Source organism: Pavona decussata, unplaced genomic scaffold, assembly GCF_977016875.1.
Source record: "Pavona decussata unplaced genomic scaffold, jaPavDecu1.1 SCAFFOLD_14, whole genome shotgun sequence".
Taxonomy (NCBI): Eukaryota; Metazoa; Cnidaria; class Anthozoa; order Scleractinia; family Agariciidae; genus Pavona; species Pavona decussata.
The window spans coordinates 1,000,827-1,028,112 of NW_028145437.1; the positions used below are offsets into that span (position 1 = coordinate 1,000,827).

Here is a 27,286-nt window from a genome sequence, read left to right on the forward strand (position 1 = left end):
CTAAAGCAAATGGTAACTTTTTCTCTTTTTTTGGAATCTGATCGCCATTCAAAAACTGGAAAGTTTGATTTTAGAGACGGTGATCTTACAATCCTGACAATATGGGCAACTTGTAATCCTTCCGATGGAATCCACAATGCAACGATGTCGTTGATGTAAGTACCAGTTTCGACGCGTTGAGGGTTCATGAGATTTTCGATTTTTTCATAAAAATCGTTTCTCGCCGACTCCATCCATCGTGCAAGTCGTGATGTGGCAGGACGGTATACTTTACCTTCCTGCAATGACAGAAATTCTGCCATATGGTAATGTTGCCCTTCATGCTCTACATAATTTGGACGAATAGAGTAATTGGTTTGACGTTCTGCGCTTTTGGTTTTTTGGTCAACCCGAAGGCGTTTTGGCTGGGGCTCGAGAATAACGTTTTCGTCCACCAGTGAATGCTTTTCTGACTCTAAAGCTACCAATTTGTCACGAAAATGTTCCCTGATGTTGGTATGTTTGGGGCAGATAAGTGTATACTCGTCTCTTTCCTTGTCTGTTGCGAATTGCAGAGAGAGACACTGTTCGTGATACCAATCTTTGCAAGTAGGATAACTGCATCCCACCCAGTGAGTGTTTTTGGGAGGGATAAACGATTTATCTAGGTACTTGCACTTCCTTTCTTTATAGAATGAACAATGTGTAGGACTGTCTTCATCGTCATCTTTGTCTTCCTCATCCTGATCAGTGTCTAAAGAGGCTGTCGCGGCCAAATCTACCAACGCACTAAAATGATTGCTTCCATGATCTTCAATGGCAGTTAAAAGCACCTCATTGTCTAAATCAAATAGATCCTCACTAGATATTACCTCATTCTCATCAGGTGCGTCCCATACGGCAAACGTTCCAAACTCGGGAGTAGTTATATTGATAATGTCATCGCCCTCTAATTTAAGGATGTTTCCTTTGACTAAAGCTGGCAACATACCTATAAGCTCTAACGTCTTCAGAACTTCTTTCTCTGCCATTATCATGCCTGCCTTAAGTTCATCGTCGATGTTTTGTGGCCATTGCGGCAGTTGCATGTCTTGAGCCTCTTTTTCTACTCCCAATTTCAGTTCTAATTTTTGCACTCTTCCTGAGAAATCTATCATGTCTAGCAAGGATAAATTAGGCTTCCCTCGACAGAAACATCGCAACTTTCCAAATAATTCCTCGCACTTTTGCGAACCAAATGTCCAAGGATGAAACACATGATTCGGAAAATACACCGAAAACATCTTCATTGATAGAATGAGGCTATGTCCCGCCAGAATTGTATCATCAAACGTTTGCTGTGAAATAAAGTTTTGATGAGCATCGTATCCTTCAATTTTTAACCAGGCTCGCCAATATCGAAGGAATGTCACAGGTGCCCAGGCAAGCTTTGCGCGTTGTTGCACAGTCAATTCCCTCTCCGTATACGCCTCTAGCAAATACTGCCCCATTTGCAAGTATGCTCTTGTCGCAAGAGTTTCCTTATCACTCCACTCTTTCATACAAACCCTGACTTCTTTCTGTAAAATTCTCATGGCCGCATTGACGTTCTGCTTGTCTTTCATGAAAACGTCACTTTTCCATAGACCCGATCTTATTCTGTCCTTTTCAAGCACCTTTATTATATGTTCTATTTGAGCGGTACCTTTGCCAATAATGAGAATGCGTTTAACGTTCAGTAGTTGGTTGCGCCATTTTTTTATTAGATGTCGCCAATCTGGGAACATGAGGGTTGGTACGGAAGTATCAATATCCATGTTCTGATAGTCTTCAACTACAATGTTGAACTCAAAGGAGTTATAATGAAGACTGACGATATCGTTTCTGTCCTCTTCCCGTTTTTTGAAGCGATCGACATAATATTTACGGACTTTGGAATCACCATCCGCTCCTAATCCAACTACTTTCATACCGTTACGCAATCCCCACAAAGCGACTTGATTGAACCAGTGGTTCACAAGGGCGTGGTCTTGACCCTTATAAACAGGGCTGATAGCCAAAACAAACGACGGTACGTGATCTTCCAGTGGTGCCAGCAAAAATGCATTAGCTTGTTTAGCCCTTTCGTTACTTCCATCCTTCACTACATCTATAATGTCTTGAGCGGTAGTGAGGACACACTCACTTTCTGTTGCCAAACCTATCAGCTTATTACCTTTAACGCGCAGGGTGGGAATGACCGCAGTTGCGTCGATCGCCAGCTGGAAAACGCCATTATAGCCAATTTTCTTGTAAAATGATGCGGCTAGTTTCATGGCGTTTTCCTCTAACTTAATAGGAATGGCATAGTTACACCTTGCTGTGCGGTACATCGTGTTTAAACTGGGACCACCAATTTTATCCTTAACGATTTTGGCCAACGCTGGACCTCCATAGTCAAGAATGGTTGTAAAGAGGGATTTCGTCTCATCGCTCCATCGCTTAACTGGCGTGCCTCGATTGTGAATCAAGTTCTTAAGTAAGGAAGCCAATACTAAACAGTCTTTATCAGGATTTTCCATCATAGCAGCAATTTTAATAGCTATATCAGGAACAGCACGATTAATATTGTTTTGTTCCGTTAGTGCCTTAAGTTCTTCAAGCGCAATTTCTTTATCTCTTAACTGTGTCTGCATATCTCGTACTTTTGCGCGATACATATCAAGAAGTGCGGAATACTCAACCATGTCTTGCAACAGACATTGTACAGCTTTTGATCCTGTTGCCTCCCTTGATGATATTTGTGACATTTCGAGAACGATCTTGACTTGTCGTAAAGCGTTTTCTTCGAACTTTTCTACCTCTGTACTTAAAGTAGTTAGAATTTCGGGACCAATAGTTGCCGCGGTTCTGACGGATGCTAGAGTAGACGACAAAATTACTTTTTGTACACTTCTTGCCATGGCCAATTGTTCCCGTTGGAATTTGTCAACATTATCCCTCACTATTTCCTCTACAGAAATGTCCGAAGTAGTTTTATCAGGTTTGGGTTGCGTTGTTGTAGATGTACTGGACTTTGCAATGGACCTTCCGAGTCTTGTTCCAAGTTCTTTTTCAATTTGAACTTTTGTCCTTGACTCGATCTAAAAGTTAAAATTATCAGATCAAAATAAGGTGGGCGAAATTACGAGCTGTGCTGTTGGGTACTGAGAAGACTGGAGAAGAGTAGTACTGTATAACATTACTACTGACCCAATGGAGGTCATTATTAAAACTAAGAAATACTGAGTTAAACTGTTCTTAATGAACGAATAATACACTGTATAATAACAATAATAAACAGGTATTGAACTAACCTTGTCAATATTGTCGCTTGCCAACAGTGATGATACTAAGGTCCTCTCTTGGTCTGGTCTTGTTGTTGGTAAGACATGTACTCCTGATGAGGAAGACTTTGAAGAGGTTCCTTTGCTCGTTTTGGAAAAAAGTCTGTCATATCTCTGCATCCTGTTGAGAACAATAATTTGATCAACTGGATCAAGTATTTTTCTGCTCAACTTCCCCGCAGGCAAATCAAAGCAGCTGATGAAAGTCACGACGTGTTCAGAATCAGCAAGGTTGTTATCCCTGTGACTCACTTACTCACTCACTCGACTGCCCATTTGAACCCGGGAGGGGAGGGGGGAACGGGCATTTGAAACCCTTAACACCAAACACTTTAAAAACGATTGTAAACCCTTGAAAGCCCTTGTAAACACTTTCAAAACCCTTTTCGTTTTACTTCCAAAAAAACTCTGATCTACTCGATTAGTAAAGCAGGAGTTTACCTTGTTGCAAAAAAAATTTTTTTTCTAGTCTGTATGCCTGTCATGCAGTGTCATGTCATGCTTCACCGCGGATGCGTTTTAATTCATTGTTTTCGCAGGAAACGCTCAGGAAACACGTGGTGTTGGATGTCGTCAGCTGTTCTTTCAGGTTCTTTCCAGTTCGTCAGATTTCATCAGTCGAGCGGTCAAAACAAATTCGGTATTCTGCGAACGTATTTCTGTTTTACTGCTGTTTTGTGTCAAGGTCATTATGGGTAATAATACAGTCACTGTGAATAATAACGAAATCGTTCAAGTTGAAGCAAGCGAAGAATCTGCTAAGCTGAAGGTCAGTCTGGTACTCGCAATCAATCATTGAACTGAACTGATTCATCAGATTCATTCATGGCGAAACCGGCAAAAACTTATTAATAACCGTCACGTTTTTTGCAGATCACTGTGGAAATACCGGCCTCGGAAAAGGAGAAAGTGCTCCAATTTGTAGAAGGATGTGGCGGCAAGGTTTTCGATGGTAAGTTCACTCAGGTTATAAAGTCCAACAGCACTTTCAAAGCAAGCTAAAATGTGTAGCCGTTTTTCAGTTTATTAAAATCCGATCAATCACTTCATTCTTTAAATCTGTTTAAATCTAGCAGGCGAGGGAGAGGTGGCTGAAACAGAAACTCCATCTACGATCGCAAAGGCCGTAAGAGGTTTCATTCAAAAACACCCGACCATCTCAGTTGGATTTTTTGCAAAAGAAATCGTCCGACGCTCGCAGGGCACGTTATCCACGCTGTTGAATAACCCGCCCTCTACTTTCCCATCTGGCGCTGGAAGAGAACCGTGGGAAGCCATGAAAAAGTTTTTGGCGAGTGAGGACGAACAAAAAAACCTGCTAGAAAGGAAAGGTGAGTATAATTATTTTACTGAATTACTAAGGCGATGTTGTGACCACATCACTGCTATGTCCTGGGGTTTTTTAATAAAAACCAGAAAAAGTAAATAACCGCAAAGTAAAACGTGTGAAATAGGAAATGCCACACCCCCAAAAAAACCCCTGAAATATCCTGAATATTACACATATTAACTTCGTTACTTCTGGGTTTTTTTGCATGTGTTTTCTCTGATTTTCTCTGGTTTTCTCCACCGTCAGCGAGAAGTAAAGGTAAGGGCGAGCTGAGCCTGCAGGCTGTGCAGAGCACAGACACAGCCCAAACCGCTCAAACAGATCCAAACAGTGGACCAAAAAAGAGGAAGACGTTTGACAAAATGGAGCTGGCAGCAATGGACACGGTATATAAAGCGTCAAAAGGGCTGCCGACAAGCTCGATGATAGAGCGTCTGACGTCGTCACTGGGCCTCGAAAAAGACCAGGTATTATGATGTTTTATAAACGTAAAATGAGTGCTAAAATTAGTAAAATTTACCTCTCGGCTTGGATCGTTTCACATTGTTTTCATTGTCAAGTATCCAACCAGCTTTCACTTGATGAACCGCCTCCCTTGAATGCCGTTTTAGCATCCAAACAGCTTTATGGGTTTTCTGCGGATAACTTAGAGTCACTTGACAAGCATCGCATCTTAAACTGCTTTCAAAGTTGTCTGGCGAAGAAATCGAACATCCCAAAGAATTAAGCTGCTTCAGGATAGTATTAAGGCTCGTGTGAGGTGCACCAAAGGTATTCAAAATCGGCAGAAAAAGGATAACCAGAAGGGAAATTCTTATTGAACTCCTGAAAAATCAGCTACACCTTCCCTACACGTGGGTGAGTTGGTGTTACCAAAGTCTCTGTGCGTGCTTGCACCACGCCAGTGACTATTGTAGTTGCGGCCAGGGTCACTGTTGCGCAGAGTGTAAAAAAAAAAAAACTGAAAAAAGTAGGATTTATGCTAATAATGGGAATAATTTCATAATAACTAATAGCATATTGTTTTTTTTCTTCTACAGGTATCCACCTGGTTTCAAAATCACCGCCGCTTGGAGAGAACCAAGGCGTATACACCAGGGCAGTACGCGCTGGAAGAGGATACTAGTTAAACCAGATTTGTAATGCAGCTGACGCTGAACTGAGAATGAACTGGAATGAATAAAGAGATAAAATACAAAACATGCGTAATCATTTGTGAATTTATTTTATTCATGTTTTATTGTGTTTAATTACAGTTATGTTTATGATTTAAAACTTCCAAAGCAACGCATTGTTGAGCTGATTGTTGTATTTTGACTGTGTTGTACGCTAGCTGTTCTACGTCACACGCAATCTCAGCTCGGTGTAATTCTCAGAATTCTGGATAGAACTGACTGGTATTACTGACAATTCCATGTTCTCAGCGTGTGGGCAGAGACCTGTTGGAATACTAAGAAAAATAAATTAAAAGTTTTGCATCGGATCTAGGTACGACGCAACCATTGCGTAGTTAAAATTGACAGATGGACAAAATGGCGTACGAAATAACTTCGATTTTTGATGTGATACATTGAAGTAATCTTTTTGATTAGAGAAAATATGAAACCCCAATCAATGACAATCGATGATTCATGAACACTTTTGTGTGATTATCGATTGGTTATCGATTGGCCGATACCAATCGATGCCAATTAACTAACATACATCGATTGGCATCGATTGATCGATTGCTTTTCCGATCATCGATTTTCATCGATTGGGTACGCCCTGGTATAAACTACTTTAATTAATGTCCAACAAGAAAAAAAGGTACAAGTAAAAAAAATAACACTCAGTCTGCACGGTCTGCATGGTCTGCATTTCAACATGACCGCTTGTCAGCTTGGCTCACATTGTTGCATGATGTCATTAGTTGTGGTTACACATACCTTCTGCCCGAGGTTTCCCAGTGGGTAATTGGCCTGGGTTGGGATCGGCTTGGGTTTCCGGTTAGGTGATATTTTCCAGTTACATTGCAAATAATTACCTAAGGTCAACTTTTGACCTGGTAGTGTTTGGCGGGAAATTTAATGCATCATGGACATCGCAAACCGCGAAACGTATGGTCGCCTTGCAGTCGTTCTTCTGCCTCTTATATGGCAATACCCGGTTGATTTGGCTCCGCTTGACTTGGCTCCAGGAGTGTCATGGGTTATTCTTTTGTTCTCTTTGATGTATCCCTAGTGATTTTTCGTGGGTACTTTCACTGTTTTCTTATAGGTCACACACAAAACATGTACTCCCCTTGGGCAACGTCGTACTTTCCCGTGGGCAAAAGCTCTCGTGGAACCGCAACTATTGACCCCTACACGTGTTAGGACTCAAACTGGTGAACACTTATTTTTGGTGTGCCAGCATAGCATTCCAGGAGACTGATAGCGCCTTCCATTTGCCACAACCGGCAAGCCAGACAGTCCAGTCTGTAAATTAAATGCATACAACATAAAGGAGCAAAAAGGATAAACAAACATGATGAAAACAGTGTTGAAGAAAATGCAACGGGAAGTCTTGCATCAGTCTACAATTACAGTTTTATTGTAATGGAAGAAGTAAAGTAACAGTGTTGTTGTCTTATTGACCAAGATGAATGTTGAATAAACGATGTGACTCATTATTTTGTTGCAGGGGAAGACGGATACAAAGAAAAACACTGTTTTATCAAATAATAATTATTATGTATCATGCTTATCATTATGGAGTGTGATTACCATCAAAATTCAGAGTTGTATTGTGGTATTTAAATATGCAGTTTTGATATTGGAATATTCAATTCTGCAATCCAATACTTGCATTGTGATATGCAATTCTGACATTGGAATGTTCTTTTCTGTCATTCAACAGTTGCATTGTGAAATATGATATTCACATGTGCAGCTCTGGCATTGCTATATTCTGTTCCAACATTGAATTATGAACTGATGACATCTTATTCGGCATGGCACTCAAACCGGGGGGGGGGGGGACTGGGCATCACTCCCCGATGATACGATGGCGAAAGCATGGTGGGCGTTGGGGAGGCATTCGGTCGCCAGAGAGCTGTCTCTTTGTTACAAGAGGCAACTCGTTTCCTTCAGCAGTATTCCACCCAGACAGCTAGTTCAAATGCAAGGGAAACTGGAGATTCTCAGCAATCCACATCCACCACTGCAACTTTGATGTCGTTGTCCACTCTAAATGTTCGACCATCAACATCTCAAGAGTCAGGGAAGTCTCGTTCATCAAGGGTGTTACAGAATTTTCAAGCCTTTTTTGCTCCATACCACTCAAGACCGGGTCCTTCCACATGTTCAAGTGTTCAAATGTCACAGCCACCGCCAAAGAAGGGCAAAGTAAGCAAGAGCAAGATGTATTATAAGCGAGAGACTTGGACCCACGAGTTTTACTGTTTGGCGGATAAAAGTCAGGTGGCTCCACTGAGTAAAGCAATGAAAGTTACTCTTCAGCTGGCAGGTTTAGGTCGGAAGAAAGGTTGTTTTAACTGGAAAGCCTTATTGGATTCCCTCCCCCCACCTCCCCCCCCCCCTCGCACCTCGTCTTAATCTTAGTAATTGTAGAAAGCCTCCACCACAAGACCTCCTGGGTAAATTATGGACACTCCTTAAAGTTATTCTCGTCTGTTAATTTGGTTTAATAGTCACTTTGGTATGTCATGTTCTCAGGCGTGAGTAGTGAGCTGTATTAATTGTGGCATTGAGTTACCAGTCACAGAGGTGCGAGAGCATCAGATGCATTGATGTGTTGATGATGAAATGTAAGTTTCTAGATGAAAATATTTCCTGTTTTTTTTTCATATACAGTCCTGTTATCTGTCATTTTCTTTGTAGGTAAATATACATACATTTATTTGATTGCATTGCAGTGAACAATATTATTTGAATTGTTAATAATAATAATAATAATAATAATAATAATAAATATGAGTGATAGGAACTGACGTTTCGGTGCATCTTGCGCCATTATCAAGGTACATAATTAATGGTAAAAAGCGGTTTGTAAAGGCTAAGTTGAAGCGAATTTGCATAACATAGTGGCAAGCTAATTACTTAAATACTTTCGCACGAAGAGAATCGGACTGCACATTCAATGTTGGTTTAAGCTCTTGAATATACAACATTTCATTGACAAGGCAGTCAAATTTGTTCATGCATTTCTTGAGCACATTGAAGCGTGCTAAGAAATTGTTCGGAACAGCAGTGTTATGTTCTTTGTAGTAATGCTTGCAGATTGATGACGCCTTTTGACGGTGTCCCTCAACGCATTGTGAAGGTGGCCCTTTGTATACCCAACATAACCTGCATCACACAGGTCACACTTGAATAAATAAACAACACACTGCTGGGTTACAATGTTGGGCTTGGGCTCACGCAGGCTTAGATCTTGATTAAGCTTACGGCTAGTAAACACGGGTTGAATGGTCTTTCCCACCTTGCTGCTAAGACCATCAAAAGGCGTCATCAATCTGTCAGCATTACTACAAAGAACATAACACTGCTGTTCTGAACAATTTCTTAGCACGCTTCAATGTGCTCAAGAAATGCATGAACAAATTTGACTGCCTTGTCAATGAAATGTATATTCAAGAGCTTAAACCAACATTGAATGTGCAGTCCGATTCTCTTCGTGTGAAAGTATTTAAGTAATTAGCTTGCCGCTATGTTATGCAAATTCGCTTCAACTTAGCCTTTACAAACCGCTTTTTACCATTAATTATGTACCTTGATAATGGCGCAAGATGCACCGAAACGTCGGTTCCTATCACTCATATTTATTATTATTATTATTATTATTATTATTATTATTAACAATTCAAATAATATTGTTCACTGCAATGCAATCAAATAAATGTATGTATATTTACCTACAAAGAAAATGACAGATAACAGGACTGTATATGAAAAAAAAACAGGAAATATTTTCATCTAGAAACTTACATTTCATCATCAACACATCAATGCATCTGATGCTCTCGCACCTCTGTGACTGGTAACTCAATGCCACAATTAATACAGCTCACTACTCACGCCTGAGAACATGACATACCAAAGTGACTATTAAACCAAATTAACAGACGAGAATAACTTTAAGGAGTGTCCATAATTTACCCAGGAGGTCTTGTGGTGGAGGCTTTCTAAAATTACTAAGATTAAGACGAGGTGCGAGGGGGGGGGGGGGGGGGGAGGTGGGGGGAGGGAATCCAATAAGGCTTTCCAGTTAAAACAACCTTTCTTCCGACCTAAACCGCTTTTTACCATTAATTATGTACCTTGATAATGGCGCAAGATGCACCGAAACATCAGTTCCTATCACTCATATTTCTTGTTTCATGTATTTCTAAATCATTTCTTTTAATAATAATAATAATAATAATAATAGCCGTTTATTCACAAATCCAAGTGAAAAGGAGATTGATGAGGTTTTCCCTTTCTAGTTTATCTCCTGATAAGAAAATAAATTAAAACATTAATTATTTACAACTGTTTAAAGTACTTCTTAAAATATATAGCACATCACACAATAGAAGAACTTAGTGTTTACTAGAACACTAGACCTGATTGTACAGGTCAGATAGTGAATGCAGGGAAGAAAAAAGAATCCAAAATGTATTAACAGGCAATATAAGGTTGGGAGTGTTCATAATTTAGTAGATGTTTTTGTTTATTTTAAGTTGTCTGTAAAGGGAATCCACAATACCCTCTCTTGGATTAATTAAGGTGTGTTACAATGGATTGTGAGTATCTTGTATGAGCTGTATCTTACTTACTGGGCAGTCTCAATGGGACTTCCAACAATTCCAACAACATCCTTATGGTGGCCACCCAACAAACTATTAGTTAGCCTATCAGGGAGCAAGGTGTTTTTACTGTTTTCATTCAGTGGTTTCAAACGTTTGGGGAAATCCCCTGTTTACACAGTTATGATGATGTTTTCCCCTGTATGTTCACTTAATGTTATGTCCCTAATAATATATTTAATATTGTACTTTAACAATATTATTTCAGGGGCAAGAATCGCCAAATGACAGGAGTACTTGCCCAGTGGTCACATGCATTAATTGCAGTGACAGTTTTAATGCATCAACCATTAGCCACCATCACCTCATATGCAATGGTGGTGGCAGCAGTACGGCTGGGGAAGAAAAACGGTAAATTCTGTCCATCCTGTTTTTGTAATTTAAATATTGTGAATGGATTAGATCATTACTAGGGAAATCCAAAAATGAACAACCTTCTATCAGATTTCCAGACCAGTCCTCCCGCAGATACCAATACCAACCACTTGTACTTGTAAGTGGAATCACCCCAGTGGGTTTCGAAAGTGCCACCCATTTTGGGGTTAAAGAAACATGTATTATTCAGAACTGCCAAATAGGGTTTTACTAAGCTTATAAAAGTTGGCTAGCGGCACTGTAAAACATGGACTTGCACTCTATGACAAGGGAGATGCCTCGTGATTATCATGTCATCTATCACATGATGTTGTTTCGCATCGAGACTTTCCTTATTTGCGTGACATTCAGGTTCGGTTCTTTGCTCAAATGAATGCGTCTGAAAATGTTCTCATAATGAGACTACACAAGCCATTCTTACAGACCATTTTTAGTATGGGTCATTAGTAAATCACTTAAATTGTACTTTAGAGATAAGAGACTGTCAGAAACAGCCCTTATTTCATAACCTGGTTTTGTTTTCCTTGTCCATAATTAGTTTTGCCATGTGTGCCACTAAGATGTACAGTAACTTAATACAATAATAATATTATTTACTACTTGATGCTTTTATAATGGAAAAGAAACAGGTCTGTTCCATCAATAACTCTATTCAGCTACAATTTTTTTTCTTTTCAATTGCAATATATATCATTGCTTTGCATCTTCTCACCTAATTATTAAATGACAATGTAGCATGGACAGCTACACTGTACATGAATAAATTGTGGTTAAAATTTTTTATCAAAACGTATCTATCTCAGTTTGATTTTTATTGCCCTTGTCTCAGATCATGGTAATGAATACTACACAAAGCGAAGTAAAAAGAACACCGTTTGAAAAAAAGTACCCCCTTCCTCCCGAGGTTAAAAAAATTGAAAATTACAGCATGTATGGATAGTACATTATACATGTATATGCAGCTACATGAGACCACAATAGTATGCAGTCACAAACACAACTGTACTGTTGTTATAAAGCACGCAATGTTGACGTTGCGGACGAAGACTTGATGCATGGGCTTTGGCATGAGGTCTCAGCAGACAACACTAAAGGTTTATTGCATGTTGCAGGACATGGAATATAAAGTTGTCCTAAAAAATCACCCCTTTACATTAAAATAAGTACCCAAAGAAAAATAAATAATACATAAGATATCTTATCTGCTTGCAGTCATCTTTTCTCTTAGGGTCAGCCAGACGTTGAGGCCAGTTGAGTGTTCCCAAAAATGATGCTTGAACAAAATGAGATTCCCATCCCAAATTCTCGCGCCAGATATCCCTTTCCATTTGGTATGAATTATGTAGGCTTGCTACTTTTTACCAAGATAGAAGAAAGTAATGACCAACCATCACATGCACCCATTCCTAAATTAAGGGAAGGTTAAATTCTTGCACTGGCCAAAAGAACAATGATCATATCTTGACAATTTGGTTTTAATCATTGCATTTTCTATATTGTCCACAGATCATGAGAATTTATCATGCATTATAGTGAGGCTGGCTAAGCAGCTGACTGGGCCAGTTGCACTGCCCTTCTACAAAAGCAACAAATTTGATGCTACAAGTCCATTGTCAGTCTGGTTCAACAATCAACCAGCTGTTGATGTGGGTGGTCCAAAGAGGGAATTTTACACTCGTCTGTTTGGTTGCATTGCGAAGGCAGATGGTGGACTCAATCTTGTCCTTTTTGAAGGGCCTGATTGACGACTCATGCCCAAATATTCTGCCACCATTGTATACTCTGGTATACTAACGGAAGTGGGTAAAATGATTGCCCACTCCATTGTTCAGTGTGGCATCGGCTTTCCATTCCCCTCCCCAGCAGCTTACTGGTATAAAGTGACAGGTGACATAGCCAAGGCTGTTGGCTATTACAATATAAGTGATGTGAGAGACATACAAGTGGCGCAGGTGATTCAAAAGGTAATTTAGAATTAATCATGACAATTTCAACATAACTACCTAGCTTGTACAGTAGCCGTGAAAAGCACAAGCATGGCAGGGAATTGCAATGAAATTCCAACAACACTGAACATCGCAGACAACATATGTGGTAACAACATCAACTCACCTGCATATCGATGGCCACTTTATATTCTTACTACATTTAGACATTGTCTATAACTGGGCAGATGCACTGCTCAATAGATTAATTCTATTTGTAAAATATTTTATTTCAAGTAAAAAATATACTGATTTAAGCTTCTTAACCTAGTTGGTGGATGCTCGAGAGGAAGGCATGCAAGAATTGAGTAATGATGTATCATTCATTTCTCTTCTTTGTGATGCTGGCTGTTCTCAACGCCCCACCGTGAGTAGTAATCTTTATACTTGATTTGCATTAGTAGTAAAAGGGGAGGTTAGTTGAGATCATTTGGTATAATAAATCATGCATACAGGTATAGGTGTACGTCACGTCATTAGTATAATTATTTTGTATGTCACATGATTAAGCAAATTATTAACTTTTCTACAAATTATTCATTGGCTTTCAGTGAAGATAATAATAATGTATTTTCTCATGCAACATAAGAAATAATGGTTTAATCTAACACTAACAGTGTTTCTTGTTAAAAATTGATGCTGTTTGAAATTCTTATTGAAGCAAGCCTTTGCTTTCTTAACGAGAACGAGAAAAATGATTGGTTTTATTGCATTCTTCTCAGTTGCTACTAGTACTATGAGTGGTCTACCCCCCAAAATTTCAATAACAATAATAACAACGACAACAAAACAGTTTGCTCAGCACGTCAATAAGTTTGAAAATATAAAATTCATTATGGTGTCTTCTCTCCCTTTCCAGGATTGACATTGATGTCCTCCACAGCCATAACACTCCTGTGGCTGAACAAACCTGCCATCAGTGATGTTACACTACAAGCCTAAAGGAAGAAGCCAAGCAATTAAGGCCTCAACCTTTTGCGTAATAAAGACAAAAACACTCACGTTAGGGCAGTAGCGTCAACTTTGTTGAAAAAAGAGAAAGTTACGATTTCTGAGTCAGTCGATTTAGAAAAAATATCTACAGATGATGTAAAGCTTACAAAGATTTAGAGCTAAAAAAGATTGGAGTGCATTAGAAGTTGTGTTTTATTAAGGAGGTAACAAAAGCAAGAAACGTAAACATGCCTTTTAGCAGTTGTCACTATGAACTTCAACCTTTTGACGTTGAAAACTGTGTATTTACCGGCGTATGGAAAACCAGGAAATCCAGAATCCGGAAACGGAACCGGAACCGAAACAAATGAATGATTCAAGTTGGGAAGTACGATTGACATCAATACTCCTCCTCCCTTCTCTGCATTCCTTGCAAGTTTTCCTTGCAATAGGGGGGCTTTTCTTATTGGTTTTTGCGTCTTTTTGGTTTTGATATTCATTGCGGATTTTGGTTTTTCTCTTTTTTGAACATTTAATTTTCCATATGCTGCAAAGACTAAATTGGCATTTATATCACCTTTTAACAAGGAACACTGGCTCTTCTAACTCGTCTTCCTCTCCATCAGACATCTTGGCAGAACGTAACTTTTTCGTGACCGGAAACGTCCAAACATGGAACCCATAAAATTTTCACAGAGAAAAAAAGTGACATTTTTTCAAGCATGAAAAGTTCATGTTCGTTTCAGCGAGGAACCACAAAAATTGTGATCTTTAATTCGTCACGATTGTTCAAGACTAAGTTGATTAGCTCCCTGCTCTGCTCTAAATCAAAACTTGAAAGGAAACGTTGCTTGTGTGCAGATTTCCTGGTAGGAAAACAACACTATCGCAAATCTTACGCAGGGAAATCTTTGGATATCTTAAAATAATTTTTTTAATAACTTGTATTGATCTGTCTATTTGAACAATAACCACGATTTCCAATCTATAATGCCTAACAAGAGCTCATACAGTGCTTTTCCCTTAATCAGATTATGCCGTAAATGTCCATGAATGTGAACGTGTTTTGCAGGATGGTGTGTCGTACTAATGTAAGGAGTTCCACTGCAAACTCAGACTGATGTGGTTGAAAAAGGAGAAGAAACATTCTATAGCGTTTTCGCTGTTTGACGGACAATAAGAAATAAATTAATTTCAATTAAAAAAAAAACAAAGCTAGCATTTTTTAGAAGGTGACGATTAACCAATCAAATTTAACAGTATTAACATCCTATTTTTTTTTAAGCCCTGTCCGCCATCCATTGTCTGCATCCGCCCGTCAGTATCCGGGTTTTACATAGTCCCATTCCGCGGTGGTTTGTCGGGATTTACAATCAAAAGGAAATATGTTTTGTATAATAAGAAAATCATCCCAAACTCAATGTAACTGAAGAGAATGATAACTACTATGTTGTTTGTACTTGTACCTTTTCTTAAAAGGGCTCTGTGTATCATCATCCATCTTGCGAGAAATGCAGAGAAGGGAGGAGGAGTATTGTTGTGAATCATACTTCCCAACTTGAATCATTCATTTGTATGGAAAGCCATAGTAGACAAAAGTGGTCGAGATTATTTTTACAGTCCAGTTTTGTCACAAATAAGTCCAGATGCCTTTCCTGCTAGCCAGTTGCAAGTCCACCCTTCCAGAATTGACAATGACCAGACGAGAACGCGCCTTCATAAGGCGAGAAATAATGACCTGGCAAGAAATTTCCATCGTTTGAGAATTGAAATTTTTTGGTGGTCAAGAATTTTTCAGCGGTCGAGAAAATGTTCTGGTCAGCAGGCATTTTCGCGCCAAAATGTTGTCACATGGTACAAAGATTGCGTCCAGTGATGGAAGTTCTGCCAGAGATATTTTCAGGAATATCTTTGGTAGAATGGGTGATCTGTCCGCCGCAATTACCCAACAACAAGGATATTCTCTTAGAAGGGACAAAGATCTTCCACCAGCCAGCCTGGAAGATGCAGTTCGTATTGTTTTTAATAACCATCAAGTTCGTTCCTTCAAACTCAGATGTTCCACGGACTCCCGCACAGAGAGGTTCTTCTCTGCCCGGTACAAATTCTAGTGCTCCTTTGTATACCATGAGAAGGAACTTCTCCAATTTCAGGTCAGCCAACTATCATTCTTTGCGAGGAGGTAGAAAACAACCTGCAAAACCTTCAGGCGTCTTCTCACGCGACGTAATACTACTTACAGGACCCGAAGATGAAGACCTCCCACGTCAAGGAAATACAGTTTTCTTGCAAGAAAATGGACATGTTGTTATGGCATTCCCATTCATGAAGGAATGGAGCGGCATTGGAGTTCAACTAAAGATCAAAGAAGCGTATCAGGATACCATTCCTCCGCTAGTCGATTTTGAACTTTTACAATCTGTCCACACCAAACTCCTGAAGCCCACACTAGCTCAAGGGCTGTATTTAACAGGGGCAATGATTCGCCTCATATTCCAAAAACCAGTGTATGTGAGACCCACCCAGCAGATTTTAAAGCCTCCTAAGACACGCAAAAAGTATGAGGACTTTGATGGTCAGGATTACGTTGACCATAATGTCCCTGGAGCCACAGGGGAAAATGTTTCATCAGCATCACAGAGTGCGCCAACTGGAGCCACAGGGGAGAATGTTTCAGTGCACCAACCAGATACAGTGATGTGAATGTCAACAACCCATCAGAGCAGCAGCGGCCACTTCCTACATCATATGATAACTATCTTAGTGTCGTTTATGATGATGGTGATGATGATGATGACGATTATTCTGATCTGCTCACAGCTATTACTGCAAGCCTTGAAAATCAGGGTAGGAGCAGTGTGCAGCCACTTTCCTCTATTGAGAAACAAGTTGATGAAGTTTTGAGAAAGTTCATCAATGACAATCTTCAGCCTGCAGTTGAAGAGTATAGCAATGTCTTGATAAATAGAAAGAATGTATTGTCAAGCACCATACGGGCCATTGAAAGAAAGGCATTCTCATTTGTCAGACCAGTCTATGTTTCCTTCTCTGGTGAAGAAGCGGTGGATGCTGGTGGCCCTAGAAGACAATTTTTTCGTCTATTTATGTCATCTTTGAAAAGTCTTGGCATTTTTCAGAGAAATTGGTTCTTCGCTCAAAGAAGTACGAATTGGGAGGAAAATCGATCTCATGGAGTATTATTCAAGGGTGACCGGGCCCTAAGTACTTATCAGAAGAGGGTTTTGCAGTGATGAGCGATTTACCACTGAATTCTGCAGATGCCATTGCAGTAGTACATGACGAAGAACTTAAAAAAGTTCGCAACAGTCTGAAATGCTGCACAAATAGTTCTGATTTCAGTGCACTTGTTCAGACCAAAGGTGATGATATTGCTGGACATGGTTATTCCCAAATCTACAGAGCTGACTTCAGCAGCATAGATGAGATTATACACTGCCTTCTTAAACAGGCATTCATGTTTTCTTTTCATGCTGAAATTGAACAATTCTGGGATGGCCTTAATTCCATTGGAAGATTTGGATATCTTCTTAAAGGAAATTCAGAACTGTTTGTAGCAGTCCTTTGTGACAGGCAAGCCAAGCTTAATACAATTGGCTTCAAGAAATTGTACAAAGTTGACTTCTCTGATGACGGATCCAACCAAAGGGACAGTGGAGAGAAAACAATTTATTGTTTTGAACTGTTCTGACAGGACTTGGAAGAGCAGGTAGTCTTGGAGGACTTACTTTGTTTCATTACTGGAGCAGATTCTATTCCACCTCTTGGTTTTGATGTTCCCATTGCCATTAACTTATACGATATAACAACCAATGTGAAGAGGCTACCTTGGTCATCGACATGCGCACTTACCCTCAATCTTCCAAGAGGTTTTGATGATCCTCAAGAGTTCAATGCTATCATGCTATCATCAGAACTGTTTTGATTTGGCAAAAGTTGATTTCTCACAATATGCTACTTCTATGTGGCTAAGTGTTCTGCAAAATCTTTGTCAAAACACTATGCTCTAGAGCTCATGGGGCTCACAGGATGGGGGAGGAGTAGGTTGTAGAAAGTGCGCCCGTTTTATCTCCGTAAGCAGGCCATACAATTCAGTTGCCATGGAAACATGTAATAAATTGTATACATAATACAAAACGGGAAACTTTTTTGTCTCCAAGAAATCAATGGGAAATCAATTTTCTAAAAAAGTTATGTACGTTTTAAATGGCACTTTCTCACTCCGTTCACAGCACCCAATCTTATAGGGCTACAATGCAAGAAAAGTCATTTATTACAATGTAGACCAAACATTATTTATAAAAAAAACTTTTGTTTTTCATTTCTCTTTTATTCTGGAAACAGGTATAGTTGAATACAATCCCTTAATACTGATTTGGAGTGCACTTAAGGTATTTCAATATAAAAAAAAGCATGAGTTGGATAACACAAGCTTTTGAATAGCTGTGTAGCTACACGCTTCTTATCGCAAAATACTCCATACACTGCAAATTCTTACATAATGAAAAACTATGTTTCGACAGTTTTCTGACACTATTAATGGAAAAAGTTAATATACAAAGAGAAATTGCTATCCAAAACAACAAACTTACTAAGTTCACTGAAATATACGGAATTTTTTTTGTAATTTTTTTTATACTGTTTTTTTTTCTTTAAACACTTTATTTTTGTTGTTACTTGTAACTTATATATATACTTCATTATATCTTGTAAAACGCTGCTGTTTATACGTACTTTGTATAGTTTACTGTTACTGTTTCTTGTAAATACTAACACTAATAAAATATAATTAAAAAGAAAAGTCTTCTTCTATAAAGGGTTTTGTCACTTACACCAAGACATCTTGCTATGGCCCAGGCTGTGATTCATGTAGGATACGCCAAAGATCTACAGTGTGGGTTTGAAGGACGCTCGGCGTACTGGCGTACGATGGAAGTTGTTGGCGCGCAGCTGGCGTATATCTTGTGGTGAAAACTATAGGAATATTGCATCAAGGCTTTTGCATAAGCCTGCCTGTATAGACTGTAGTAAGTAGTACAGTCCTCAAAATAGCTAAAAATTAAATTTACTCGAACAGACCCCAAACATGTTGGTGCCAAAGTGATTTAGTTACCTGCAAGACGTGATTTACCCAAGTGACCAGGCTCCAGAGCGCGATTTTGCCGGCCCGCCAACCAAGGCGCCATCTTGGAAAGTAATTCGGCTGGTCACATTGATGAAGATGCCGAAGATGGAAGCCAAACTGCAAAGGGTCTGGGAATGAGTTCACTTAAGCCCCAATTTACCAGTATTACCAGGTGAATTTGACAAAATAGTGAAATAGTGCCAAGTGCAAATTTTACATTTTTCGTTGATGATTTATTGATTTACCAATCCCGGTATCCCGGCCGCTTTATTCCTAGTCTCCTACGCAAGAATCAAGACTGAATCAATCTTGAGCCGCCCAATCCAATAACTGAGGTTTCACAAATCAAAAGAACTAAAAGAGGGTTAAAAACAGTTGAAAAGCCAGTCATTTATGAGCTTAAGGTTTCACTTATCTACAATATTATTTAGTGTCAAGAGGTCATGACTTTTACTTTTGTTGTGGCTCTGAAAAGAGCCGTTTGGAGTTAAATTTTCCTTATTCTGAAGACATAGCTGACAAAAGTTGCTCTTCAACAGCGTCCATATTTGCAACCAACGAAATTATTCTCCTCAGTTCACAGTAACTCTCCAACACAGGCAACCAGTGTTGGACTGTTGCAGAAGTACCCGCGACATAACACAATGTTTCCAATACTCTTTAGCGCTCCTCTGCCAACTGTTCAACTAAATCCAACCTGTCGTCTTGAATGAAGTCTATTTCTTTGGAATAGTCCATCGCGATTCTTAAAAGGCAAAAGCTTCCACAGTTTAAAAACTGTTCAACAAAGACTTTCTTACAAACCGGTGCATCATGGTTACATATACAGTGCTTTTGGTCAGCAGTTCAGTTCAATTCATTCATTGCTGTTACGCAATTGCACTCGGTCTGCAGGAGGATTTTGTCTGTAAGTATAAACTTTTCTTACCGTTTTAAAGCTCAATTTATGGTTTATAGTTTTTGAATGCAACGCTTTCTTTTAGCAGAGAAAAAGTAATTTACTTTAGACACATAACATAACGTTTTTAATTGGTTAAACATTCATTCATCCATTCAATGAGCTTGACTGATGATGAGCGCCAGGGCCGTGAAAAAGAAGTCAAACAGGCAAATGCAATGCCATAGGCCCATAGCTATGACATATTTATATTTTGGTGGATGACTGAACGAAAATGAAATTTATTCCCTCAGTTTTACATTTTAAGAGTCTCTCGGCCTGAAAAGGCTGACATCAGTGATGAAATAACTGATTCACTGTGTAAGAAAACCATTTAAGAAAAACCATCTAAGAAAGCTATTTAAAAGTAAGTTCCAGCTGGGTCAAGTTGAATGTCATACCTCATAAAAAATTAAAAATATTAATTGTGCTGACGTTTAAATGTAACATTTAACGTGGATATCATATGAAGAAAAAAAGAGTGCGTACTGAATGTTTTAATACTCAAACTGTGGGTAAAGAATTTGAAAAACTGCACTGATTTTGTGCCTGTGCGGTCAGTGTAACAGTGTCCCTGTATTGTCGCTGTTCTAACAGAATGCAAAAGTCCTTAGGGCTATAGGAAGTTATTCTAACGTACTGATCTTTTTTCCTAAATTCGGAATTTCAGACCTGATTAACAAGCTTGGGCCTTAGGGCCTGCAGATTCATCTTCTATATTTTTCCTTTCTCAAGTAGGTACGACTAACCCTGTAAATAATATATCAGAAATATGGCCTGGCGGACATCAGAACGAATGACGCAGAAAAAAAGTTAACATACAACTAGAGTAGAATGATGATAAGATATCACCTACCAATTGCATTTTTTATATGCAATTTCATATAGGACATATTATATTTGCGAGTCAAAAAATGCAATACATAAGATTCTGAAATCTGCATGAATCTTAAACAAAACAGTTATTCGATGTAGAACTGTTAGTTGGGAGACAGTACCACAAATCGTTGAAAGAATCAAAATTTCATTTCCCAAATTGCAATATGGTTGCGCTTATAAATATGAGTTATTGGCCAAGCGTGAGGTCAAGATGGTGAAATATTGGCCAAGTTCTTTCGTCGCGGTCCATAAGCACGCAAAAAAGAAGGAGGCCAATATTCTGCTATCTTGACCGAACAAGCTTGACCGCGTGGGTAGCCAATCAGAGCACATGATTCGCTTCATCTTGCCCACGCGCGCTGCTAGCCATATAATAAGCAGAAAGAATAAACGGTTTATTATTATTTTTTACTCTCAGTTATGGATCGAAAATGTCCCGTTTGTTTGCAAGAGGTAGGGGATGCTCAGAACTGTATAAAGTGCAAGAAATTTATCCATGTTATCTGTGGGAGGGCGATGGTGAGAGAGTAACGTGTCGCAAGTGTCGAGATGCTGGTAAATACTGCAATTATATTGATTTCAATTACGCAATAGTTTTCTTGTTAATTGAGACACACATTTATGTTTGTCTTTATTGTTATTGTTAAATAGCAACTCAGACATCCATTCCACCGGCCAAAGAAGAGAACTTGGTGGCAGGATCAAAAAGACCGCTTATGTGGCTCTGGAGAACTGGTGGAGGGAGTAAAAAAAAGGATCCCGTCCCGGAAAAGAGGACAAAGATTGAAGCCAAAACGAAACCAAAACGAGCAGTAGAAAAGTACTACTGCATGGAGTGCCTGGAACTTTACTTTAGCGGGAAAAGAGAGGAAAGATTCGCTATGTTGTGCAGAATAGATGTATCTAGTGTAAACCGACATAAGAACAGATGGCACACCACATCAGAAAGTTGTATGTACACTGTTGTCCCGTCTACTGCACCACAAGTGAAAGCACTCGAAAGGAGATATGCTAAGTCAGTGCCAACTCCAGCGGCACTGAGTAAAGTCGCCCCGTCAAGTATCCAACTCAGCCGACCCTTAGAAGAAGGCCCTACTTTGGTTAGCCGTTTGGAACCTACTACCAGTATTGCAGAAGTGGACGTACCTGAAAAGCCAGAACGGTCTTCAAAAACATCTCCAAAGAATCAAGCAACATTACTTTCCTACAAGCAATCAACCACAACAGTTTCTTCTGGAACGGAAGTTACCTTGGATAATGTAATGGATGCCATTTCCAGTCTGTCCTTGAAAGTTGACAATTTTGGAAAGAAGCATGCTAATCTGGAACAGCTGCTATTTGAAGATGATGACGTCCGCACAGCTGTCTTGGCAAGGCGGCAATCCGATGATATCTGCCATTTAGCTGACATATCCGAGTTTCTTCAATTTTTCTATGATGAAGAATCAGAAACGGCCATTCTTTGTTGCTTGCCCTGCTATAAATTGCATCTTGCAGCTAAACCTACACTTTGCGGCTTCAGCCCATTCCAAGCTCAACAAATCATTTATTCTTCAGGCAATGGTACACTTGGCACTGGGATTCTCTTGAATAAGGATACCACCCGTCTACTCATTGAAGGGCGCAATCAAACCTGGTATAGGCAGAAGAAGTCTTGCATCGATCACCTATGCCTTATTGGGGATGGATCAAAAGTCCATAAAAATGCAATGGAGGTATATCAGCGACAGTTGAAGATCATGAAAAGAAAAACAGCAGCTACTAGCAACATTCTTCGACCCACAATAGCAGATCTAAAGCTTGGGGCGGGTACCAGGGATTTTGAAACCCTAGTCTCGTTTCTTGCCTGCTGTTTTGCAGATGTCGGCGATATAGGCCACAGCAGAAACAACTTCAGTGACATTCTGTACTGTTTAGAGAAAACTTTCAATGGTAGAATCAATGCCTGGTTGAATCATCCTCTTCCGTCTACTCAGTTGCCACCCCATTTCTGGGCCACGGTGGATAAAGTAACACCATCCAGAACAACAAATCAAGCAGTACTTGTCGTAGCCTGCGACAAAACAGACGTTCCTTGCCCAATTCCCGTTGCTGCTACAAGTGTTTACACAGAATTGGAACAACCTTCATACGATAAGATGGCAGACCTGCTAATCAAAGTAATCGAAGATAATTTTTCCAAAGAAGTGCTCTCAAGACTGTGTGACGTTGCAGCAGATGGCCCATATCTGGCAAGCGGATATCGTGCCAGGCTATTGGAGGTTTGGAACATTGTAGGTGGGATGGATCAGCTGGAATTACCTGTCACATGTGATGCTGCTCACGTCTTATATTTGGCAGTTTCTGGTGTCAAAGACTCCAACACGCCTAGTGGCACATTCTTCCAAAGATTTGTGAAGAGGTGCAACGTCTTCAACACAAGTTTAGCACATGGAAAAGGTTTTGCCTTCCTTCAACTCATTGATGAGTCCGCCAGAAGACCTGTGGCGTACGCTACGCAACGTTTTCAACGTTTTACTAAATCCTCCTACGAGCAATGGCTCAAAATTGAGAATAGTTACCCATCTTTCTGGAAAGCGTTTGAAAAGCTGCACCCAAATCGAGTTGAAGAGGAAGAGCCTCAATACATGATTGCCAGATTGGATTTTGTCACTGATCTGCTCGTTGACCTCATGACCAGAGTGCAATCGCTTGATACCCCGATTTGAAAACTAAAACTATGGTGGCCAAAGGTTAAAGCAAAGTTGGAAAAAGCTGCCACTGGTGATGACGATGCTCTCCCGCACTTGAAGAAGGCGGGTGATGCGTTAAAACCCGGTGGTCAGTACAAGGGAGTAGAACTGTTGGAGGGTTGGATGATTACGAAGGACGAGGGAAGTGGAGCAGTGGGGAATCGGTGGGGAATCGGTTTACATGGCAAATGCGAGAAAGCAATATCAGAGACGATCATAAGCGTCTTGCATCAGACCTACTCGCTGCCCTATAGAGAAGACTTGATCATGTAGTCTCAGATAATTCCTTAGCAGTTCTCCAGGCATTTGATGCCACTGCACTTGTAGGTCTACATTGTGGTTCTGTATCTGGAGGGGTTATAAAGTTTGCAGTAAAGGACAGAGAGTACGAAAGCTACGGCATGCACAAATGTAAAGCTCTGATGGCAGTCGCATCCAAAATGGCACACATCCAGAATTCGGGAATGGATTTTGATCCTCGTCTGTCATATCAGTACATGAATGCCATCAAGGCAGCTGTCAAGGCAGGTATCTGGGATGGACCATGTCCAGACTGGTTTGTTCGACAAGATAATAACACACCAATTCAAACGCAAGGTGCAAAGTTGCTCAAATTTGAGTCTATTCCCTCACACACACTGGACACCTGCTTCAGGATGGCGTTCGACAATGGGAAAGAGTACAATGTGCGTTTGCATGAACAGAACATGTACGGCTCCTTCTACTCAAGTGCTGACGTCTACGGTATTGCCAAGCCACCGTCATGTGCTATCCTGGACATTGTGTTGGCAAAGGGGGGACCAGAGGCCATAGCGGAGAGCTACTACAGCGCAATGAGAGGGCAACAACAGTCTGGGGGCCAATCCAACAACACACTCTCAAGAAGAACCAAACTGAACTGGTGTTTACCATCGTTAAAAAACTGTGATGAGATCATTCATGAAAGTGTTAGCTGGTACCTTAAGGGCGATGATGTCATTAGAGTGCACAGAACACCATACTTTTCGGGAACTGAGAAGCGGTATACAGTATCCAAACTTGTTGATCGCGTGGATGCCGATTTGGGTTGCTGTCCTTTTCTCACTCACTGCTAGGACATTAGCTGAGCTGAGTTCCTGTTTCAAACATTTTTAGCTACATTTTTGCCGACTTACTTGGCTTGGAAACGATGCCTAGTCAGCTTAGACATCTACTTTGAGATTAACTTCCATACAATCATACAACTGTACTTTTAAATGTGAATTCATAAGCTCTTTAAAATGGAAGGGAAAATGGGAAATGAATTTCTGCACAAGTCAGTTGCTGGCTAGATCGAAAAATTCCGGATTGCTTCTGGGAGACTGGTATCTAACCATAGCATGATAGCAAAAGGTGGCCCTAACACATTTAGGTTTAGAAAGAGTTTTATATGTCATAGATTTTTTCTGCTTAGGTATTATTTTGAAGATCTTCTATTCCTGTGAAATCGTATAGTTGATATTTGTGACCGCTTGTTCGCTTGTCAAATGTCAAGTTGGCGGCTTGGCGTGGAATTAAGACGTCCTTGGCGTACCTTCAGGGTGATGTTGACGTGGAATGCACTTTGTGCTATGGCCGTCCACTGCATACCCATGTTTCTAAGAACTTCGATATGTTCCCTTGTGATCATGAACCTAGGCCGTCCACCAGAACTTTGGGCTTGGGAGGGCTCTCGCCGAAACTAAGTGCATGAATCCACATTGGAGTTTGTGATCTTGTTCCTTAAATCCATAAGGAATCCCCAAAGACATTTCAGGAGATTTTGAAGCATTTCTTTCAACGTTTCAAAGCACTGTAAACTGGCCAGAACCAAAGAAACTGCAAAAACAATTTGCACATACCCCTTCAAACGGTTGTGTAGATACTCTATATCCCTCAGGTTATCAGTAACTGCAGTCTCTATTTGTGTTACACAGTCTTGTAAAGACAAAAAAAGTTCTCTAAATCTTCATGTTGTGCTTTAACTACAATATTATTGTGGACAAAACTGTTAAGAAAACATACCCTTCCAAGCCTTTTTACAAGTAAACAATCGAACAACCATATTTCCCCTCCCCCCGACTCAATGTTGTTTGGAGGGTCACAAATAGTTTCCCGGCAATCAGCACTTCCCAAATCAACATTGTATAGGGGCAGGGGGGAGGGAGAAGTAACTTGTAGAAATTCGAGGGGAGGAATAGTGAATAATTGTTTTTTTGTGAGCCGCGTTCAGATTTCTTAACAAGATTTGCCCACCATTGTAGCTTATATTTCAATAATAACATGACCGCAGTAAATAGCAAAGTCAAAACATCCGCCATCTTGTTACGTCTTTGTTTGTATCACGTGACAACATTTTGGCGCGAAAATGCCTGCTGACCAGAATATTTTCTCGACCGCTGAAAAATTCTTGACTGATGAAAAATTCTCGACCGATGGAAATTTCTCGTTCAGACATTATTTTTCGCCATGTGAAAGCACGTTCTCAAACTCATTAATAATTCATCAAGAGAAAACAAAGAAAATCACTACCATGACCGTGGCTTGGATATGTGATCCTAATTACCATAAAGTTTTGCCAACTTTAGCCTTGAATTTCTCCAAGAATTATTGATCATTTGAGAACCCATATCAAACACTCGAAAAGTGTGTTTCATCAGATATCCAAACACCTCAAAGTCATTTAAAAAAATGACCGCCAATGTGAGTACTCTGGGCAAAATCTGAGTGTTTAAATGATGTTTCTAGCGGAGATGGAATCCGCCGTGTATACGGCTTCTTCACAGAACTCAACAAAGCCACGGAAATAGAAGACAAATATAGCGATTGATCTAGATTTGGAAACGTGCAACGTCTATTACCGTCAAGAGGCTTGGTGGCTAGATCTCTTAGAAAGATCCATGTCAAGATTATTCGGCGCTTGCACATCAGGCCAAAGGTAGCAAATCCTTGGCTGGGCGAGTTTACAATGGACATGCCCTCTGAGGTTTTTACAAGCATGACACAAGATATCATGGGACGCACAAATTTTGGTCATGAATTCAGTGAAACGAATGTCTATCTTATCTAAAAGATTATTGATTTGCAAAAAGCTAAGTATCTTTTTTCAAGGATGGACATCGATGGTGCAGAGGTGGACATGAGCAATATTTTGAAAAAGGAAATGCAAGCCCCACAGAGGCGTCAAGTAATTGTGACTGAAGAAAAGCCTTTAGTGCTGAAATTTTATAAGCAAAATGATGTTTTGCTTGTGAAATTTCATTAGTGCTATTTTTTTTTTGTAATTTGTTTATTTTAGCACACGTTACAATACTTAAAAAACTTGATTAACTAATTACAGTTTACAGCTTATCTACAACATACCAAGAGGAAACAAAGGAAAAGTTACAATTTACAAAAACACCGCTCGGAATAAGTTACTAAAAAACACGAAACAGTACTTACAAATAACTACTTACTAGTAAATAACACACGAAGAAGGAAAGAAAAAAAAAAGACCGAAAAAATATTATGAAATAAATAGCAAATTTAAGGAGACCAAAGTTAATGTATAAAAACTTAATGAAAATTTCATTATGGTTATTGGAACACCTTCACAACACTTGAAAATATCTGATCTGTTGTCAAGAGTTCTAATTAATTAATTTGGAAGACAAATACTGTGGGGAATGTATTAGAATAAAACAGAAATTCCCTGACACACTGAAGAATCCACCATCCACCGTTTTCCAGTTTACTCTTTAACAACCAACGCGAGAAAAACGCAGTGTTACAGTGCAAGGCCAAGTGCCCTTTTTGCAAGCACGTGTGTTATAAAAACCC

The 27,286-nt window shown here is 39.7% G+C and overlaps 2 protein-coding genes and 1 pseudogene across 3 annotated transcripts; all 3 read left to right on the forward strand.

The window, feature by feature from the left end:
* Nucleotides 1–3,930: 3,930 nt before the first annotated feature.
* Nucleotides 3,931–6,422, forward strand: LOC146487618 (uncharacterized). Of its 2 annotated transcripts, none has more exons than XM_085128697.1 (4): nt 3,931–4,275; nt 4,397–4,654; nt 4,900–5,120; nt 5,694–6,422. In XM_085128697.1, the coding sequence occupies exons 2-4, from the start codon at nt 4,600–4,602 to the stop codon at nt 5,781–5,783; spliced, it is 366 nt and encodes a 121-aa protein (XP_084984823.1). In that variant the 5' UTR covers nt 3,931–4,275; nt 4,397–4,599; the 3' UTR covers nt 5,784–6,422. The 2 variants fall into 2 exon arrangements, with proteins under 2 accessions (XP_084984823.1, XP_084984828.1); XM_085128702.1 differs by having other exon boundaries at nt 4,400–4,654.
* A 10,604-nt stretch (nt 6,423–17,026) lies between these two features.
* LOC146487619 (uncharacterized) lies at nt 17,027–17,485 on the forward strand. The gene has a single exon (XM_085129238.1). It carries the CDS (start codon nt 17,027–17,029, stop codon nt 17,483–17,485), a length of 459 nt encoding a protein of 152 aa, XP_084985364.1.
* A 3,681-nt stretch (nt 17,486–21,166) lies between these two features.
* LOC146487620 (uncharacterized) lies at nt 21,167–24,561 on the forward strand (annotated as a pseudogene).
* The last annotated feature ends 2,725 nt before the right edge of the window (nt 24,562–27,286 follow it).

What these genes read in the sequence shown, in the direction of transcription:
- LOC146487619 (XM_085129238.1), top strand. Translation starts at nt 17,027, where the DNA reads ATGAGCGATTTACCACTGAATTCTGCAGATGCCATTGCAGTAGTACAT.
- LOC146487618 (XM_085128697.1), top strand. Translation starts at nt 4,600, where the DNA reads ATGAAAAAGTTTTTGGCGAGTGAGGACGAACAAAAAAACCTGCTAGAA. An exon ending in AAACCTGCTAGAAAGGAAAG is followed by an intron (nt 4,655 to 4,899) that starts GTGAGTATAATT and finishes CTCCACCGTCAG; the next exon opens with CGAGAAGTAAAGGTAAGGGC. An exon ending in TGGGCCTCGAAAAAGACCAG is followed by an intron (nt 5,121 to 5,693) that starts GTATTATGATGT and finishes TTTCTTCTACAG; the next exon opens with GTATCCACCTGGTTTCAAAA.